At 36.1% G+C, this 20852-nt stretch overlaps 1 protein-coding gene across 9 annotated transcripts in view; it reads right to left on the bottom strand.

Annotated features, from left to right (window-relative positions):
- ADAMTS6 (ADAM metallopeptidase with thrombospondin type 1 motif 6) overlaps positions 1 to 20852 on the bottom strand; it is a 283080-nt gene that overhangs the window by 249155 nt on the left and 13073 nt on the right. For all 9 annotated transcript variants that reach the window (XR_006337768.1, XR_006337769.1, XR_006337766.1 and 6 more), the window contains exons 2-4: positions 19827 to 20199; positions 17142 to 17506; positions 4503 to 4671 (exon numbers count right to left, since the gene is read on the bottom strand). Coding sequence is in view for 5 of the 9 variants with exons in the window: in XM_043887166.1 (XP_043743101.1) it covers positions 4503 to 4671; positions 17142 to 17506; positions 19827 to 19923 (631 nt within the window). In the remaining 4 variants the exon portion in view is untranslated. The remainder of the gene's footprint in view (positions 1 to 4502; positions 4672 to 17141; positions 17507 to 19826; positions 20200 to 20852) is intronic.

Here is a 20852-nt window from a genome sequence, read left to right as displayed (position 1 = left end):
AACTGGGCAAAATAAACATTAGCAACAGTGTTTCTCATTTTATAGCGTTTAGTATAAGGTAACTTTTGCTATTACCATTTTCACAACTTTCAACTTTTAGGGTTTTTAAATGTTTTTAAATGTTAGTTTGCTTGGCTACTGCTCCATCAGAAATATATATTCACAATGTCCTTGATGGACATTCATAAATGAAAAAATGTAATCCTTATACTCAAAAGACTTGTAGTCTGATAAATACATGTAATAAACATGCATGTATTCTGAATGAATAAAATTTAAAGATTAATTAAAATCTCTCCCATGTGATTAGATCATTACAAAACATTATCTACATTTTACAATTGTCAACTGACTGCTTAACATTAAGTTAAATGATCTGTAATCAACATCCTTTTTAGTGTGAAGTAGAACACACAACTGACTTGTTTTGTTTCAAAACAGAGATAAGTAGTTTTTCAAATGATACTCATTACATGTGGCTTGCTCAGTGTAATCCTGGATTGAGTATGGAATGTTAAAGAAAACATTCTTCCACAAACATATATTGTACAATGAAGAACTTGTACAATATATGTACAAAGCCAAATACATAGATCTCTTCGTTATCTAAAGTAGAATTTTAAGTTTTTGATCAATATCAAAACATTTTTAATATATACAGCCATGCAAAATTATCTCATTGATCTGCTTTATTTTTCATTACTCACTACCTCTTGACGGTTGGCCATGTAGTTATTTGTTTATTTAAATGCTTATTTAGTAACTGTCTCTCCTCACTGGGCTTCCCTGGTGGCTCAGACGGTAAAGAGTCTGCCTGCAATGCAGGAGACCTAGTTTTGAATCCTGGGTGGGGAAGATCCTCTGGAGAAGGAAATGGCAACCCACTCCGGTATTCTTGCCTGGAGAATTACATGGACAAAGAGCCTGGTGGGCTATAGTCCACGGAGTGGCAAAGAGTTGGACACAACTGAGTAACACTCTCCTCACTAGAATATAAGATTCCAGGAAGCACGAACTTTTTCTGCTTTATTTGTTGCTGCATCAAGACTGAGAATAGTCTTGTGCATGCATGACAAACGAATATTTACTTAATAATATATATTAGTAGATAATGCAGGTATAAAGACATATCTGTATGAACAGACTATAAGAGCATTCAGTTATCTCTGGGTAGTGGTATAAGAGCAACTTCTTTTTTTTCTTTTCATCCTGTATTTTCTAAAATTTCTACAAAGAACAGACATTTCTTTCACAAAAAGTTTTCTTTTTAATTTTTAAAAATTTAATACAGTTCAAATTAACGTGTGTGGTTCATTTTAGCTCCTTCACTGTCAAACCTAGGGGCAAGGACTGCTTCTTTTCCTTCTCTTTGTCTGCGAAGATGAAGGTGTAAAGGTATCTGATGCATTGAACTTTAAACTTTGCATTATCCTTATTTTTCTTGATCTTGACAGATCTGGTGTCCCTTCACCTGGCTGTGAGCAGAAAGTCCTTGATTTAATTTGGTGAGGCATGGTGACTAAGCGCAGGGAGCGGGACCAGACATGAGAGACTCACTTTGAGCTCCATAAAAAGTTTTTTAATCAACAGCTTAAATCTAACTAGAATGGGAAAATCCATATTTTAATTTGAGATAAATATACCCACTGTCAACAGTTTTTATATATTTTAATATAAACTTGAATTCCTGATAACAGGCAGTGTATACCTGTAAATGCACATCTCAGTTTACTGAACTATACCATTGAACTAGTATTAAAATTAAAATCAGTAGTTCTTAACCAGACATTTCCCAAACTTATTAAATGCAAAATGCTTTTTTCCCCAATAATATCTAGTGACATATCCATGGAATTTAGGGAACTACTACTACTACTATATTCCCACTATTGGGATGCCAGTGGGAAGGTGTGTAAGCCAGAATTAGGAGACAAACCTGACAAAAGACAGAAATGGACAAACCTGGAGATAGGAAGACTAGATAGAAACTCTATAGGAAGACTAGATAGAAACTCATTACAATGGTGTAAGCAAAAGATAATGAGGGTTCAAGCTAAATGGGCCAGTGTTAGAGGTAGCAGAAACGTCTAGTGAAACGATGCATTTAAAAGCAAAGACCATTTGGGAAACAATTTCCATAATCTAGGGAAAGACACTGTAGAATATAAAAATCTTCTCCCAAGAGGACAGAATTTTATGATGATGAAAATAGAATTGCCTGATTCATGTCTCAACCATTGAAAAATAAGAATCTTCCTGGTAAATATCAATTAGTAACAAAATAGGCACTGCAAAAGTCGATAATTTGAATCTCAGATAGTTAAGAGATACTTTTCAGAATATGAAATTTTTAAATGTTTTTGCAAAGGTGATCTTTACAATCATGACGTGGAGAATGTCATGTTAAGGAAAAAATGGTGGGAAAGTTATATCACAATAAACAGCTAAATATGTGAATCCTGCTTTTTAAAGAATTTATATAAGGTTGTCACTTATACCCTAAATTTTGTTAACTATAAGATAAATAAATGATTCCCATACTGTTTAGTTTCATTATTCAATCCAAAGACAAATTAAACTTTTTTTTCATTGTTTACTATGATGTTGTATTTCATCTCTCAGGTAGATTCACTTTAAGTGATCTTTTTTAGGACCAATTATTCTTGACCAATAAGAATCTCCCACAATTAAAAGCCTCAGAAATTACTCAGGAAGAGAGTATGGAGAACAAGAACAGTAAGCTGAAGAAAGAACTCCAAAGAAAACTTGTACTTGAAGCAGAAGAAAAAAAGCCTATGAAGGATACAGAGAAGAAACAGAGGGTGATGCATTCACTAACTCACAAGGTAAACTATTCCACTTTTACAGATCTACCTGTTACTGGTTGGTGAACTCTTCCTTGTATTAGGCTGAAAGCTGTCTCTGAAATACTCTGCTCCTACTTCCAGCTTCCAGAACTGTATACATGGAACAAATCTACTTTTTTTTTTAAATATAGTGTCTCAAAGGTCATCCCAGTAATAATGATGGCTGCTGCCACTGGACTGAGTAACTAATGTTTGCTGAGAGGAGTACTCGGAAGGTTGGGTAATTTGTCCACAGATATGCCACAGCCCATGTTCTTTCTACTATAGTATGCTATATCCTCTATTTCTCCAAGTTCCTAATCTTTAGACTAAATAGCCTCCTAGCCCCTTACCTCTAGTCTTTCTCTTCTGCCCAATTCATTCTCCATAAGGCTGCCAGAGTAAGCTTTTTAAAACCCAAATCTAATCATCTGATTTTCATTGCGTAAAACCTTTCAGTGGGATAGCAATACACTTAAGACAAACAACTGCTACTGCTAAGTCACTTCAGTCGTGTCTGACTCTGTGCGACCCCATCCCTGGGATTCTCCAAGCAAGTACACTGGAGTGGGTTGCCATTTCCTTCTCCAATGCATAAAAGTGAAAAGTGAAACTGAAGTCGCTCAGTCGTGTCCGGACTCTTCGAGACCCCATGGACTGCAGCCTACCAGGCTCCTCCGTCCATGGGATTTTCCAGGCAAGAGTACTGGAGTGGAGTGCCATTGCCTTCTCCTAAGATAAACAAACTCTTCAACAAAGTTTACAAGCCTTTTGTGACCAGGCCACTTCTTTACAGTTTCACCTCTCACAACTACTCACCCCAAACCACTATGAATCTCACCCCTTCTCTCCAATCCATATTCTAATATCCAATTACATCAACTGTCAGTTTCAGGAATGTGATGTTTTCTCTTTTGGTTTACAACCTTTGTAAATGTTATTCCTTTTATATGGAACACTCTACCCATTACTCCCTCAGCTTAAAATTCACTTCCTCCATGAAGCCTTCTTTAACCACTGAAGTCTAGGTTTGTTGTCTCTCTTATGTATCTCCATAGTACCTGAACTAACACCATCTTTGAATACTACCTTTAAGACTCTTCAAGTTTTATTCAAGTGTTTAGATTCTTATATCAGGTAAACCAAACAGCAAAGAGTACTACAGAACACCTGTGCATGAAAGCTGTAACTATTACCTGGATAAAATAAGGTTTCCCCTTCAAAGAAACAGGTTTCCCTAGTGGCTCAGACAGTTAAGAATATGCCTGCAATGCAGGGTTCAATCCCTGAGTCAGGAAGATCCCCTGGAGAAGGGAATGGCTACTCACTCCAGTACTCTTACCTGGAGAATTCCATGGACAGAGAAGCCTGATAGGCTACAGTACATGGGGTTGCAAAGAGATGGACATGACTGAGCAACTAACACTTTCAGAGAAAAAAAATGCCAACTTTTATAGAGACTTGTATTTTACAGGCTTCTTAAAAAGCTTCCAAAATCGACTTGAAATTATTGACAGGTGACATCTTTTAAGTAAACTCTGGATATTATCATTCTAACTACTCAAATTCCTATTTATTTTTTATTATTAATCTTACCATATGTGCTAGAAGAAAGTGGCAATACAAGACTATACTTTCTAAAAGCCACACACTCACCCGAGACCCCACAATGAGAGTGATCATATAGATGCCTTTGCTGCAGGGTAGACTTTTTGTAAATGACATGAGGATGGCCATTTTCATAACTAAAATGTTTGGAATCCGCTGTGGTATTCTTTAATGGTTCAATAAAATATTCTTCATCTTCTGTAGCAATAACACCATGCTAAAAGAAAAAGAAGCAAAGAATTTAAGAAGAAGAATCATTTTAAATATTAATTACTACTACTGCCAAGAGTCAAAAATAAGGTGATAACTCTCCAAAAAGGAGGCTAAAACACATGAATTTTGCTATTCTTTAAAAAGGATGCTTAAATACCTTTACATGCTTTGCCTTGTACTAAGCATAAAACATAAATTATTTCCTCCAATCTTCCCAATAACAAAGTGAGATAGTAGAGATCTCTGTATGTTCGTGTGGTTCATGCTCAGTCACTCAGTTGTGTCTGACTCTTTACAACCCCATGGACTATAGCCTACTAGGCTCCTCTGTCCATGGGATTTTCCACTCAAGAATAGTGGAGTGCAAATCAAAACCACAGTGAGGTACCATTACACGCCAGTCAGGATGGCTGCTATCAAAAAGTCTACAAGCAATAAATGCTGGAGAGGGTGTGGAGAAGAGGGTCCACACCCTGTTCTCTTACACTGTTGGTGGGAATGCAAACTAGTACAGCCACTATGGAGAACAGTGTGGAAATTCCTTAAAAAACTGGAAATAGAACTGCCATATGACCCAGCAATCCCACTCCTGGGCATACGCACCGAGGAAACCAGATCTGAAAGAGACACGTGTACCCCAGTGTTCATCGCAGCACTGTTTATAATGGCCAGGACATGGAAGCAACCTAGATGCCCATCAGCAGATGAATGGATAAGGAAGCTCTGGTACATATACACCATGGAATATTACTCAGCCATTAAAAAGAATTCATTTGAATCAGTTCTAATGAGATGGATGAAACTGGAGCCCATTATACAGAGTGAAGTAAGCCAGAAAGACAAAGAACATTACAGCATACTAACACATATATGTGGAATTTAGAAAGATGGTAATGATAACCCTATATGCAAAACAGAAGAAGAGACACAGATGTACAGAACAGACTTTTGGACTCTGTGGGAGAAGGCGAGGGTGGGATGTTTCGAGAGAACAGCATCGAAACATGTACATTATCTATGGTGAAACAGATCACCAGCCCAGGCTGGATGCATGAGACAAGTGCTTGGGCCTGGTACACTGGGAAGACCCAGAGGGATCGGGTAGAGAGGGAGGTGGGAGGGGGGATCGGGATGGGGAATACATGTAACTCCATGGCTGATTCATGTCAATGTATGACAAAACCCACTACAACATTGTAAAGTAATTAGCCTCCAACTAATAAAAATAAATGAAAAAAAAAAGAATAGTGGAGTGAGTTGCCATTTCCTTCTCCCGGTCTGTATATTCACTAAGACTTATTTCCTTTCCAAATTGTGCACACAACTTAACTAAATCATATGTGCTTAGGTATGTCAAATTGTGACCAATAGAAAATAGGCAGAGCATATACGACTTTCAGGTCAAGCCTCTATGAGCGTCTCCGCTGGAATTCTCCACTCTCTCTAAGAGAAAACCTAGGAAAAGTGGAAGCCAAAAAAGAACTTGTGTCCCTACGTGACCTCATGGAAAGCTGTCCAGTCTAGACACATATACGGGAGAAATAAACTTTTATTGTGATAAACTTCTCATATTTAAAGCTCTATGTTACACCAATATATATGTCCTTAATTGATATACATGCCATACATCTCCATTTTGCAGATGAAGTACTAGGTTCAGAGGTTAAGAACCTGTCCAGTATTAGACAGAGGTAAGTGAAGGAACTGGCAGTCACACAAAGCTCTGCTCTTATTTGCAATATTATATTGACTTACATCTGTTTACTTAGTCATGTCCTACTTAGTTCAGTCATCATTTCTCTTTAAAACGTCTTTGAGCCCAACTGGAGTAGCTTCACTCTCTTCTGAACTCCAAGAGAGCCTACTCTTGGTATCATTTATGCTTAATTAATTCAACACTGCATTGCTACATCTCAAGTCTTGAATCAATTTTTAACTTTTCAACTGCATGTTTTCTTTTCCCAAGCATACTATGTGCTCTCTTAAACAGAGATTGGGACACTTCTTATCTCTCCAATCCCCATCTATTAAATGCTGGAAAAGGGTTTCTTGTATCAGTTACAGGCAAAGAAAGTGTTCCATATGTAGTATATATAACAAAAAAAAATAGCTGATTAAAAGAAATGTGATAGTAAGTTATCTGCATCAGAAATAAGAACTTCCAGCCTTGTCTAACAGTGTTTTCCTAAGAATGGCACATGTAAGGACTGTTCTTAATCCAACTAATTTACCCTGTAACATTGGATAAAACACAAACTGAGTGTATTTCCTCAGCTGGAAAAATGAAAGGGTTGCTGTAAATTAGTGCTTTTAAAACAGCACTCTAGGGAGCCCTAAGGGTTCCAAGGAAGTGCCTTCAGGAGATTGCCACAGACAACAAAGGGAGACCTACATGACTTGGATTGCTAGGCTTAGGAATCAGCTGTGCTTTTATTAATCTATATATTAAGTTTCCACATAACATTTCATTTGAGAAAAGAATTTTTCTGCTTTAAAAAGAAAAAGAAAAAAGCTGAAAGCCTCTGGTGCAGATAATCTCTAAGATCCCTTTGAATCCAAACCTCCATGATTCTGTTTAGGGAAATTCATGCTAAGTACCACATGCTGGAAGAGAAAAATAAGACATAATCAGAGCTACTCTAATTAATAGATGAAGCTGGCTGTCACCTACATGAAATGAGCTAAAAGAAATGAGTTAAGAGAAGCAAAAAGCAAGTGAAAAAGGGAAAGATATACCCAACTAAATGCAGAGTTTCAGAGAATAGCAAGGAGAGATAAGAAGCCCTTCTTAAACAAACAATGCAATGAAATAGAGGAAAACAGAATGAGAAAGACTAGAGATCTCTTCAAAAAACAGGGAGACAACAAGGGAGCATTTCATGCAAGGATAGGCATGATAAAGGACAGAAATGGTAAGGACCTAACAGAAGCAGAAGAGGTTAAGAAGAGGTGGCAAGAATACACAGAATAACTAAACAAAAAAAGGTCTTAATGACCCAGATAATCATGATGGTGTAGTCACTCACCTAGAGCCAGACAACCTGGAGTGTGAAGTTAAGTGGGCCTTAAGAAGCATTACTACAAACAAAGCTAGGAGAGGTGATGGGATTCCAGCTGAGCTATTTCAATTCCTAAAAGATGAGTCTGTTAAAATGCTTCACTCAATATGCCAGCAAATCTGGAAAACTCAGCAGTGGCCACAAGACTGGAAAAGGTCAGTTTTCATTCCAGTCCCAAAGAAGGGCAATAACAAAGAATGTTCAAACTATCTTACAATTGCACTCATTTTACATGCTAGCAAGGTTATGCTCAAAATCCTTCAAGCTAAGCTTCAGGAGCATGTGAACTAAGAACTTCAAGATGTACAAGCTGGGTTTAGAAAAGACAGAAACCAAAGATTAAATTGGCAGCATTTGTTAAATCATTGAGAACACAAGGGAATTCCAGAAAAACATCTACTTCTGCTTTATTGACTATGCTGAAACTTTTAACTGTGTGGATCACAACAAACTGTAGAATTCTTAAAGAGATAGGAATATCAGACTATCTCACCTGTCTTCTGAGAAATCTCTTGCAGGTCAAGAAGCAACAGTGAGAACCAGACACGGAACAATGAACTGGTCCCAAAATGGGAAACAAGTACATCAAGGTTGATTGTCACCCTGCTTATTTACTTCTACGCAGAGTACAGCATGCCAGACTCACAAGCTGGAATCAAGATTGCCAGGAAAAATATCAACAACATCAGATATGCAGATGATACCACTTTAATGGCGGAGAGTAAAGATGAACTAAAGTGCCTCTCAATGAGGGTGAAAGAGGAGAGGCAAGTGAAAAAGCTGGCTTAAAACTCAACATTCAAAAATCTAACATCATGGCATCCAGTCCCATCACTTCATGGCAAATAGAAAGGGAATAGTGGAAACAGCGACAGATTTTATTTTCTTGGGCTCCAAAATTGCTGTGGACAGTAACTGCAGTCATGAAATTAAAAGGCTCTTGTTCCTTGGTAGGAAAGCTATGACAAACGTAGACAGCATATTAAAAACAGAGATATCACTTTGCCGACAAAGGTCCATATAGTCAAAGCTATGGTTTTTCCAGTAGTCACATATGGATGTGAGAGTTGGACCAGAAGTAAGGTTTAGTGCCAAAGATCTGATGCTTTCAAATTACGCTTGAGAAGACTCTTGAGAGTCCCTTGGACTGTAAGGAGATAAAACCAGTCAATCCTAAAGGAAATCAACGGTGAATACTCATTGAAAGGACTGATGCTGAAGCTGAAGCTCTAATACTTTGACCACCTGATATGAAGAGCCCACTCATTGGAAAACACCCTGATGCTGGGAAAGATTGAGGGTAGAAGGAGAAGGGGGTGGCAGAGAATGAGATGGTTAGATAGCATCACTGACTCAATGGATAGGAATTTGAGCAAACTTCAAGAAATAGTGAAGCACACGGGAGCCTGGTGTGCTGCAAACCACAGGGTCACAAAGAGTCGGACACAATTTGCGACTGAACAACAATAACAAAAGAATGCAAAAAAATAAAAATGCAGCCTAGTCACTTCACATCATTTTCACTATTGTTGGCTTTATTTAAGGATATCAGTCCCTAAGTTAAACAGAAATACTGACAGGAATGCTTCCCTGGTGGCTCAATGATAAAAACATCTGCCTACCAATGTAAGAGATATGGGTTCAATCCTTGACTTGGGAAGAACTCATGAACAAGGAAATGGCAACCAACTCCAGTATTCTTACCTAAGAAATCTCATGAATAGAGGAGATTGGCCCTCTACAGTCCATGGGGTTGCAAAAGAGTCAGACACGACTTAGTGAGTAAATAACAACAACTGACAGGAATAACAGAATAGAACACTAACAAATCCTAATATGTTCAAGCTGGTTTTAGAAAAGGCAGAGGAACCAGAGATCAAATTGCCAACATCCGCGGGATCATCAAAAAAGCAAGAGAATTCCAGAAAAACATCTATTTCTGCTTTATTGACTATGCCAAAGCATTTGACTGTGTGGATCACAATAAACTGTGGAAAATTCTGAAAGAAATGGAAATACCAGGCCACCTGACCTGCCTCTTGAGAAACCTGTATGCAGGTCAGGAAGCAATACTTAGAACTGGACATGGAACAACAGACTGGTTCCAAATAGGGAAAGGAGTACATCAAGGCTGTATATTGTCACCCTGCTTATTTAACTTATATGCAGAGCACATCATGCGAAACACTGGGCTGGAGGAAGCACAAGCTGGAATCAAGATTGCCAGGAGAAATAACAATAACCTCAGATATGCAGATGACACCACCCTTATAGCAGAAAGTGAAGAAGAACTAAAGAGCCTCTTGATGAAAGTGAAAGAGGAGAGTGAAAAAATTTGCTTAAAGCTCATCATTCAGAAAACTAAGATCATGGCATCCGGTCCCATCACTTCATGGCAAATAGATGGGGAAACAGTGGAAACAGTGGCTGACTTTATTTTTCTGGGCTCCAAAATCACTGCAGATGGTGATTGCAGCCATGAAATTAAAAGACGCTTACTCCTTGGAAGGAAAGTTATGACTAACCTAGATAGCATATTAAAAAGCAGAGACATTACTTTGCCAACAAAGGTCCGTCTAGTCAAGGTTATGGTTTTTCCAGTGGTTATGTATGGATGTGAGAGTTGGACGGTGAAGAAAGGTGAGCGCCGAAGAATTGATGCTTTTGAACTGTGGTGTTGGAGAAGACTCTTGAGAGTCTCTTGGACTGCAAGGAGATCCAACCAGTTCATCCTAAAGGAGATCAGTCCTGGGTGTTCATTGGAAGGACTGATGCTGAAGCTGAAACTCCAATACTTTGGTCACCTGATGCGAACAGCTGACTTATTTGAAAAGACCCTGATGCTGGGAAAGATTGAGGGGAGGAGGAGAAGGGGACAACAGAGGATAAGATGGCTGGATGGCCTTACCGACTCAAATGATGTGCGTTTGGGTGGACACTGGGAGTTGGTGATGGACAGGGAGGCCTGGCATGCTGCGGTTCATGGGGTCGCAAAGAGCTGGACACAACTGAGTGACTGAACTGAACTGAAACCCTAATATCTGATTACGAATTACTTTACCAAGAAGATTAACAAAGCAATAACAAACTGAGCAAGTCTCCTGAAGAAAAGAGGGTGCATGCAGAAGGGAGGGATTATATAAGACATTTTGATAAGCATGAAGTGTAGGAAGCAGGGTCTAGATGCTGGACTGTGAGTAGATGTCAAAAACAAGAAACTCAAGCTGCTGGAGAAAAACAGTCAGAAACCTGGTAAATAAAATCTCTAATTTCAAGAAGGTAAAGGTCCTGGAAGAAAATCCAGAAATCTGATGTGTTAAGTAGTCTGTAAAATGTTTATGCACGTTATCCCATTTAATCTTAGTATCTCTATAAAGTAGGTACTACTATTTGGCAGATAAGAAAATTATGTTGAGCAAAGTTCAGTAACATTCACTCAACTATCTTTGAAGGCTGAAGTCTTAGTCACTAGATTATAATGCCCTTAGTCTGAGGGTTGCTTTTAACTTCATCTATTTATTTAAAAAGTATGCTTTGAGAGCCTACCACATGACAGGTACTGTTCTAGGTGGTAGGAGTACAAATGTGAAAAAAGAGTTTTGGCCCTTTCATGAAGCTTATATTCTTTGGGGAAGAACTTGAAAAAAAGTCATTCATTCATTATATAAATAAATGAACAATCAGGTAGCAAGAAATATCAAGAAGAGAAATAAAGCAGTAAGAGGACAGAAAGTAATCAGAGGACAGAAAGAATTATACAAACTATTTAGGATGGTCAGGAACATCCTCTATATTAAGGTGGCATTTGAACAGCAACCTGAATAAAGTGAAGGAGTATGCCAGACATCTTAGAAAAGAGCCAATCAGACAGTGGGAATGGCAAATGCAGAAACAACAGGACAGAAGCATGCACACAGTATTTCAGGAGTTCTGTGGATAGAGGGAGGGAAAGGGGAAAGGATTATGTGCTGGAGGTCAGATGATGGAGTCCTCCTTTCCCTGACATGCCAGTCCCTCCAAAAACCCCAAGGCTCATCCCCTGGATTCCATTCCCCATATGGTTAGGTACATATGGTTTCATCACATTTTGTGATCTCATCTTCTACTTCCCCCTTCACCATTTAAAACACTGCGATTATATCCTCTCAAACTCAAGGTCAATTACATATAATTGATATATACCCTCTGCCTCATCTGTGAATGTTCATTTCATCATGTTCAAACAAAAGCCTGAATCTCCCTAAATAACATTTTTCCTTCCCTGTAATCTTCTGGAATGGTGGCTACTTTCTCTCCTACATGCCTCCTATTGGACCTGGAGGGAGGGTTAAGATTTCTTGTACTCAATGCCATTTCTAAGCAATTATCACCCTGCTCTCAAAAAAAAAAAAAATCCATACCCTTCAAATCCCATACCATCACCTTTTCCCTCTACAAGTAGTAGTTGACAACTACTGACCCAAAGTCACTTTCATCACTCCTCAAAGACCTTAGCTTCTGGATCATTGTCACTCACTGCAATACCATTCCTGAATAATTGTTGACTTGAGTATTTTCTTATATCATTGGTTCTTAGTATTTGTATTTGTGTATGTGCCCTGAATCCCTCTGGAGGTCTAGGAGAGAAGCCACTGATAAATTCAATTATTGGTCTTCAGTCTACTCTTATTTTGACTCAGCAGCATATTTCCCTTTAAATACTTCCCTCTATTAGCTTTTAGGATATTTGCCTGGTTTTTCTTCAGCCTTCTTGCTCCACTGTTCTTAGATGCCCCTCCACATCTTTTTGATCTCCCTAACCTCTTGGAGCACCCAAAGGCTCAGTCCTTAGACCTCTAATTTATTCTATATATACTCTCTCAAAGAAAGTTCATATTACCTCCTGGCTTTAAATGCCATATATATAGATAGATACAGATACAGACACATAGATAGATGACTCCCAAAATAAGTTCACAACTCACATCCCTCTCCTAAACTCCAGGCTTGCATATCTAGCATCCTATATAGTATCTCAAGTTCAACATGTGAAATTATGATATATAAAACCCCCCAACCTAGTACTCCTACAGCTTTCCATCTCAATTAATGCCTACATCTTTCTCATCTCATTAATGGCTGCTATTAATATATTCTAGTTGCTCAGGCCCCAAGCTTGGAATCATCACTGATTCTTTCCTTACTGTCTTCTCTAAAGCCTAACATCTGCCACCAGTTCTCTTTCTAACTTCACCTTCCATTACTCTTGCTCTCTCTCACTTAGCTCTAGCCATGGTAATCTTGGTGTTCCTCAAACACTCTCAAATCAGACCTTTATATTTAAAGATTTCTACCTGGAAATCTTATCCCTCAGATGTCATTATTTCTTTTCTTATTCCTTTTAAGGTCTTAAGTAAATATTTTTTTCTACCTTAGAACTTTTCACTATCCAACATATTATGATTCTTACTTACTTAATTGTGCATCTCCTCCACTAGAATGCAAGCTATATGATTACATGGATTCTTGTTTTGCTCACTGTTATACTCCTATCACCTAGAACAGTGCCTCTTACAATGATAAGTACTTATAATCATTTGATGAATGGATGAATTAATAATGAAAAATGTAGAGGCAACTGTGAATATAACTAAATGAACAGAAAGTCTAATGGGGTTGTTAGTCTTTTCTAACTATGTGTATAGTATTTAGTCTCTTAGAGAGATAAAAGAAAATAATTTTTCATGAAGTAAGAACAAAATACAAAGAAAGAAACAACCTGGAAAAGATCTGTTGAAAATAATAAATATGACTGCTATAACTTTTAAATAAATTAAAGAAAAAGAAAGCAAAAGTGGGAAAATTTCATAGACCTTAGAACAAAAACGAAAAAAAAAAGGGCGGGGGTAGAAAAGAGGAGAACCAATTACAGAATGGGATGGTGGGGGATAAGGAGAGAAAGTTACTAAGAAATTTTTTTTTATATATCTCTTAGTTGAAGGAGAGTCTTTAAATTGAAAGTGCTTATCAAATACAAAGTCGGAGTAAGGACAGAAGACCCACAGCTCACCACATTATTATACAATTCCTGAAACAAAGAGGGTAAAAAGAAAAGCACACCATCTTGAAGAAAGAAAAAATTTTAAAGTAAAGAACAAGAAGCAGACTTTTATCTGCCACCAAAATAAATCAGTGCTAATTTTTTTAGACCTTTAAATCTTTTCCTAAGATATAAAACCATAGAGATAAGTTTGATACCCCATATTTCCCTTTTCCAATTCTACCATCCATGGTCCTAAAGGAAAACTATTTTTGAACCTAGAATTCTATATATAGCTAAATTATTAACCAAACAAGAGGGCAACATAAAGTCACTTTGAAATAGGCAAAGACTCAGAAATTTTACTTCTCAGGCACCTTTTCTGAGGTAATTACTTAACAATGTTCTCCAACAAAACAAGTATGCAAATTCTGTAAACAAAAAGAAAATGTGGAACTAACCTAGGAAAAAAGAAACCCCAAGATCTTGAGCTATTACTAGCTTAAGAAATTGATTAACCCATATACTCCAAGAAAAATGCCTCCAAAGAAGAATGGAATATATTCCAAGCAATAGATACAAGGGCTGAGGAAATGGATGAGTGGTATAAGCATTGTAAAATTGAAATTATGGGTAAGGAAATATGATTAGAAGCACCAATAATCTCCACATTGAAAACTATTTTATATAGAACAATTAAAAACAAAATTGGTTAGAAAGGACCTTAGAAAAATGGGATTTTAGAAAAACTTATTTATATATTCCATTTGATTAAAAATGTAACATGATATAGGGCTTCCCTGCTGGGTTAGAAGGTAAAGAATCCGCCTGCAATGCAGGAGACTCAGGTTCAATCTCTGGGTTGGGAAGATCCCCTGGAGAACAGAATGACTACCCACTTCAGGATTTTTGCCTGGAGAATTCCATGGACAGAGGAAGCCTGGCAGGCTACAGTCTATGGGGTCACAGAGTTGGACACATTTTAAAAATAACATGATGTAAAAGAAGAATAAACATGAGAATTACTAAAACTGGCGAATGAAAGTGTGATGAGAAAGGATATTTACATAGTATCTGCTCACAAATTCCTTATTAGTTGCCAAAGAGAAATGGAAACTTCAGTTATAAACCTGGTAGACCACCCCTAAATCAAGAAATCAAAGTGAATCAACACCACACAGTTTCAATAGGAAGCAAAGTAAAACAGGTGCTAAACGTGAAAGTGAAAGTCGCTCAGTCAGGTCCGACTCTTTACGACCCCTACAAGTCCACGGAATTCTCCAGGGCAGAAAACTGGAGGGGGTATCCTTTCCCTTCTCCAGGGGATCTTCCGAACCCAGGGGTCAAACCCAGGTCTCCCGCATTGCAGGCAGATTCTTTACCAGCTGAGCCACAAGGGAAGCCCAAAACAGGTGCTAATGAATAGGAAAAAAAAGAGAACGAGAGACACAGAAAGTTTCAATGAGGATGAAAAATGGATGAGTGACACTCTGCTATTCCCTTAAGTACAGATTCCCTTTAAAACCTTCTTCTCACCTTTGCCTTATCAGCGTCTTTCACCATTCCATCAGCAGTCACTTATATCAGCAATTCTCAAATTATTTGTTTCCAGAATAAAATTCTTTTGTAAATTTCAAAGCTATATTTTCCAAAAGCCAACTGGAATCTTTAATCTTTATTTCTTCAGATTCTTCACATTTACTATATCAAAATCACTATCTTCATCTTCCTTTAGAATCTAGCATTCCACTATCATGACTTTTCTCTATTAGTAAAATTCATATATGGCCCCATCCAAAAGTGAAATCTCAATCATCTTCAATTACTTTCTCTCCTCCATTTCACATCCAGTTCAATAATATTTCAATTTTTTAAAATATTATTAAATATCCACTATGTACTATATGCTAGGGAAGAAAAATCAATAAGACACAAATCCTATAAATTTTCTCCCCCAAATGAGGTTCAAATTCATTCTAACTGCTCCATTCCCAGTGCCATAGTCTTGGTATAGACCTTCATTATCTCCTATACAATCTAACTCATCTTCATATCTCCACTCACTCCTCTTCCCTCAACTTTCACAATGGAATTAGCTTTTTTCCTAAATCTCAGATCTGTTCATTCGACCACCGTGTTAAAATGATCAATGGCATAATTAATGTTAATGCCAAATTTAAAGAGCTTGGTTAATGACTAAGAACAGTATTTTTCTATCATATTTAACAGTAAATATCATAAGTTTTAAAATATTTTAGATAATTTATTCAAAAAGAGGAATCTCTTTTGTATATAAAGTTTAAAACTGCTTAGAGACAAAGAAACTAGTGATGAATATATTCAATGTGTCTATACTATAGGAATTAACCCAAATATTAAAATCTAAGTAATCATTTTGACTTATTAATATTACAGAAAATTGACATTTGAGCAAATTCTTATATATACCTATAGCAAAAATTTTTCTCCACTATGTAGTTCTTAATACTTCTCTGAAATTTAAAACCTATCTAAACTCAACTCCATACACTTTTTTATACTGAAATAAGATTGAGGATATGGATATGATAGAATAAGGAAAAAAAAACAGCTTCTGAAAATGTGAGTTGAGCATCAAAATGTCTGTACTCTTTTAAACCAATAAAGCTGTAACAGAACATCTACACTAGCCTGAAAAGCAGTAGATGAAGTGTGAAATACAGGAAGTAGAAATGGAAGAATGTGCTTTGTTCTACAATCATTACTATGTGCAACCTTGAACTGTGTATTTACCATTAGACTAGAATGGACTCAAATGCCCAGCATAGAACCTATACTCTTGAAATCCAGTTTCAGGATAAAATAAGATTATCAATTATCAGATAAATGTAGGAAAAAAATATTTTCTAAAGAGACATTGATTGATACATAAGATTTTGCTTCAAGGACTTATAAACCTAAATAGGTCATAAGTAATTTTAAGTTATGTTGATTACCAGAGAAAGACATGAAAGAAACTTAAAGAGGTAATCAGTGTCATGGTTTCCTGCATAATACAAATACATACATACACACAATACCCTTAAGTTCCTCATCAATGACTGAGTTTTGTCTATGCATTAAGCATATAGTATTTGATCAGAAAAATATAACTCTAAAAGGAAATGAGCGGTTTCATTCACTCCTCTACTAATAATACAGGGTTTTAAACATTGTTCCTACTTTGAAAGTTCAATGCAAACATTATGAAAAAGATTATCAAAAGCAAAGGCAATAGAAATAACAAAAATTTTAGAATGTTTCCTTCCCTAGATAAACCATATAAATATATGTGTGTATATTATTAATCTGAGAAAAGACATTTACATTGTGAATTTATTTCCCCATCAGAAATTTAAAATTATAACATCTACTTACCAACCCAACACAATTGCTTAAAGCCACTTTAGTTGTACTACGTTGATCTTGCAAGTATCCTGTGTAATGACAGTTGTCTAAAAAATCATGCTTCCACTGGGGTCCATCTTTTCCCCAATATTCTACTGTAAAATGTTTGGACACAAAATCTGTGTTGAGAGTCAAGTTTAGGTGAAAGTGCTTGCCATAGGCTGAAAGTTTAAAAAATAACTTAGATACTGCCTGTTGTGGATCAATAGGGTCCATACTCCGTCTTCTCCTGGAGTGTTTATCATTTTTCACAGTAAAGCTGAGAAAAGCTCCATTTTGATCAACTCTTATTGGAATAGTTAGCTGGTAGTGTTCTAGATAAGTCAGGAATTCCTCTTTGTAATCACAAGGCAGAAAATCCAGAAAAAACACATGGAAGAAAAGAAAATTTAACAGATCAAAGAAGTAGCAGTATAAGCAACTATATTCCTTAAAACTATGCATCATTATATGTGAAGTATGGGAAAACATATTAAGCAAAAATGAAAAAGCAAAAGTTTAAAATCTCAAGATGAATTAAGTTCCAAATATTCCATTCCTTAAAAAAGTATTTTAAAGTTTTTTGAAAAGTGCTTTTTTTTTAAATTTAATTTGAAAACATGAATTCTAACAGCTAAATTCTATAATACATAAGAATATTGGTAAAAGTACACATATGTAAAGCAACAGAATTTCATTCAGATAAAATGTTGTGAAAGTTACCCAAAAGAGTTTACACAGAACCTCTACAACCTTGTCGAACTTTTTTTTTTAATTATCAGTCACAATGTAAAATACAGCAACCACTTTGGAAAACAGCCTGGCAGTTCCTCAAAAAGTTAACCATAGAACGACCATCTGACCCAGCAATTTCACTCTCAGGTATTTTTACAAGAGAAAGTAAAACATACATCCACACAAAAACTTGCACAAAAATGTTCACAGCAGCATTATTCATAATAACTAAAAGTGGTAAATAACCCAAATGTCCATCAATTGATAAATGAATGAATGGATGAATAATATGTGATGTATTCATACAGCAAATTATTGTACAATAAAAAGGAATACTGAGACATGTTATGACATGAATGAATCTTCATAACAGCCTTCATAATCAAAGTTCATTATCTAATACTATAAAAACACTAGACTAAATGAAAAGAACCAGTCACATATGATCCATTTATACCATTTATATAAAATATACAGAACAGGCAAACCTCTATGTGACAAAAACAGACCAGAGGTTGCCTAGGACTGGGGATAAGGTGGTTTGGAGAGAAGTGGGGAGTGACCGTTAATGAGTTCAGAATTTCTTTTGGGGTTGATAAAAATGTTCTAAATTTGATTGTGATGATAGTCGTACAACTCTGTGAGTAAATAACTATAAACCAAGGAATTGTATACTTTAAATGGGTGATTATATGGTATGTATATTACAGTACAGCTGTTTAAAAATTACTAGATCAGTAAAAAATTCAGAAGACTATTAAATATATTTTCCTCACCTAGATGCACTAAATATTACCAATTTACCTTCTTAACCATATCTTCCTTTAGCTAAGTTTATCACTAAGGCAGAACCAAATGTCTGCACATTGCTTCACTGTCTAAATATGAAGTTCATCCACAAATATAAACTCCCATGAAACCATGACCAAATGGAAAAAAATTTAAAAATAATACTTATTTCACTTATAAATAACAGTTTATATTAAATGCTATGGCTTTGTTGATTTGAGAGCCACATTTTGTACATATGGACTTCTTAGATATATATATCAATCCATAATGGTCCTGAAAACCTGGCTTATCAGGACAAAAAAAAAAAAAAAAAATCTGTTCCTATACATTCATGGGAGGACAATTCAAAGAGGTATGCTTTCAATAACTCTTTAAGAATTGGACTGGTCTGTGGAAAACAAAATTATCTTCATTCCTAGGACCTCTGGTAACATCTTTTCTATGATAAAAAGTTCAATTTTATGGACTAAAATTATGGGCTTCCCTTGTGGTTCCGTTGGTAAAGAATCCACCTGCAATGCGGGAGACCTGGCTTTAATCCCTGGGTTGGGAAGATCCCCTGTGAAAGGGAAAGGCTACCCACTCCAGTATCCTGGCCTAGAGAATTCCATGGACTGTATAGATCACGGTGTCGCAAAGAGTCTTGACACAACTGAGCGACTTTCAAACATGGATTAGAACTTGACAAGTTGAACTTCTTCTAATTCTTTTATCTAGCTTCTAGTCCTTAGATCAGAATTCTTAAGTTTGGAAACACATTTTTATATTAAGGGTCCACAAGGATCTTATGTCAGAATTTGGTTTCTATTCTTCTATAGCAATAACTTTTGGATTCCTTTTGAACATGATCTTTACTGTAAACCCTGACAGTGAGTATATTAGTAAAGTTAAGAATCAGAAGAAGAGGCCAGGGTCTTCTGAGGAAGACCAGTCAACTCTAAAATGCACTAGATGTTAAATACTAGTAGGACAAGTTAAAAGACTATTAACATTAACATTTCTGAAACTAGCACTGAATTGACACAGTAGGTCTCTGCTCCTACCATTATACATCTCAAAGAAAATGTTCATTCAACTAAATATTCAGAATCTTTCCTTGTTAGATTAATAGCAATATTTTTTTGTCAGTTTCAAAAGCAGGAATCCTACCTTGAGAACTGTATGAAAGCCTGTAGTCACTCTGAAATTCCGATGAAGCCATGACGAGGCTCAAAATCCAGGTCAACGTCTTCCACAAAATTTCCATAATTTAGATAACTGGATGATTTTTTAGAGGGCTACCTATGTTCTAGAGAGTCAATACCATACCAAAATCGAAGCATAACAATTTTATTTCTTTACAACTTCTTGCAGATTAGTTATTAGATGTTCCACTATTTAGCAGGTATTTTTTCCCAACATCTCGTACTTTCTTCAATATTTGGATTCATTTTCTCAATCCAAAATGAAAAAAAGAATGATGGAAATTTTCATAAGCAGGGCATTAGGCTGAATAGTCACTAAAGTATGGCCATTTTTTAACCTAAAAAAAAAAAATTAAGGTTAATTGATAAACATTCTGAATGGACAGATCAATATTGCAGAATGCTTGCCAAAGGACATATACTACAAAATTACATAATTAAATCAGACCACTGTTGTCCTTCATAGTGTAAATAAACATTCACAAGACTAAGTACCAAACTGGAAACCTAAATGTTTAGAAGGATAATATCAAAGCTACTTAATAATCAAAGAAGGAACCTAAAGAGGATCATAAAAATTCTCTTCTTAAAACTTTGAAAATAACATTGTATAGTGACTAACCTTTTGATATAAACCAGGCTGACTTCACAAAGTTCATTTTATGAAAGTGATAAACAGTATGTGACTGTATTCTTTAACATTTAGTACACCTCTATCTAGAGTTTGATTTGTTGACTATCATTTTATTCTTAGAGAGTAGATCTATAAATACACAGTGGTATTAAGCAGCTATTTGTGAAAATTCAGACTGTAGCATAAATTAAACTTCTGAAAAGCTGAAGCATATTTACTGTAACCCTTGACTTTATCTGAAAATCTTTTGACTCATAAAGCAACACATAGGAGACAATTTATCTAGAATATAAGTATAAAGAAAAGTAATTTGTTTTCTGAAAAGAATTTTTAAAAATTCAGTTCAGGTAATACAAC

This window comes from Cervus elaphus, chromosome 25 (genome assembly GCF_910594005.1).
Source record: "Cervus elaphus chromosome 25, mCerEla1.1, whole genome shotgun sequence".
NCBI lineage: Eukaryota > Metazoa > Chordata > Mammalia > Artiodactyla > Cervidae > Cervus > Cervus elaphus.
The sequence above is the reverse complement of the archived record's forward strand: the minus strand, read 5'-3'. Positions and strand labels throughout refer to the sequence as shown.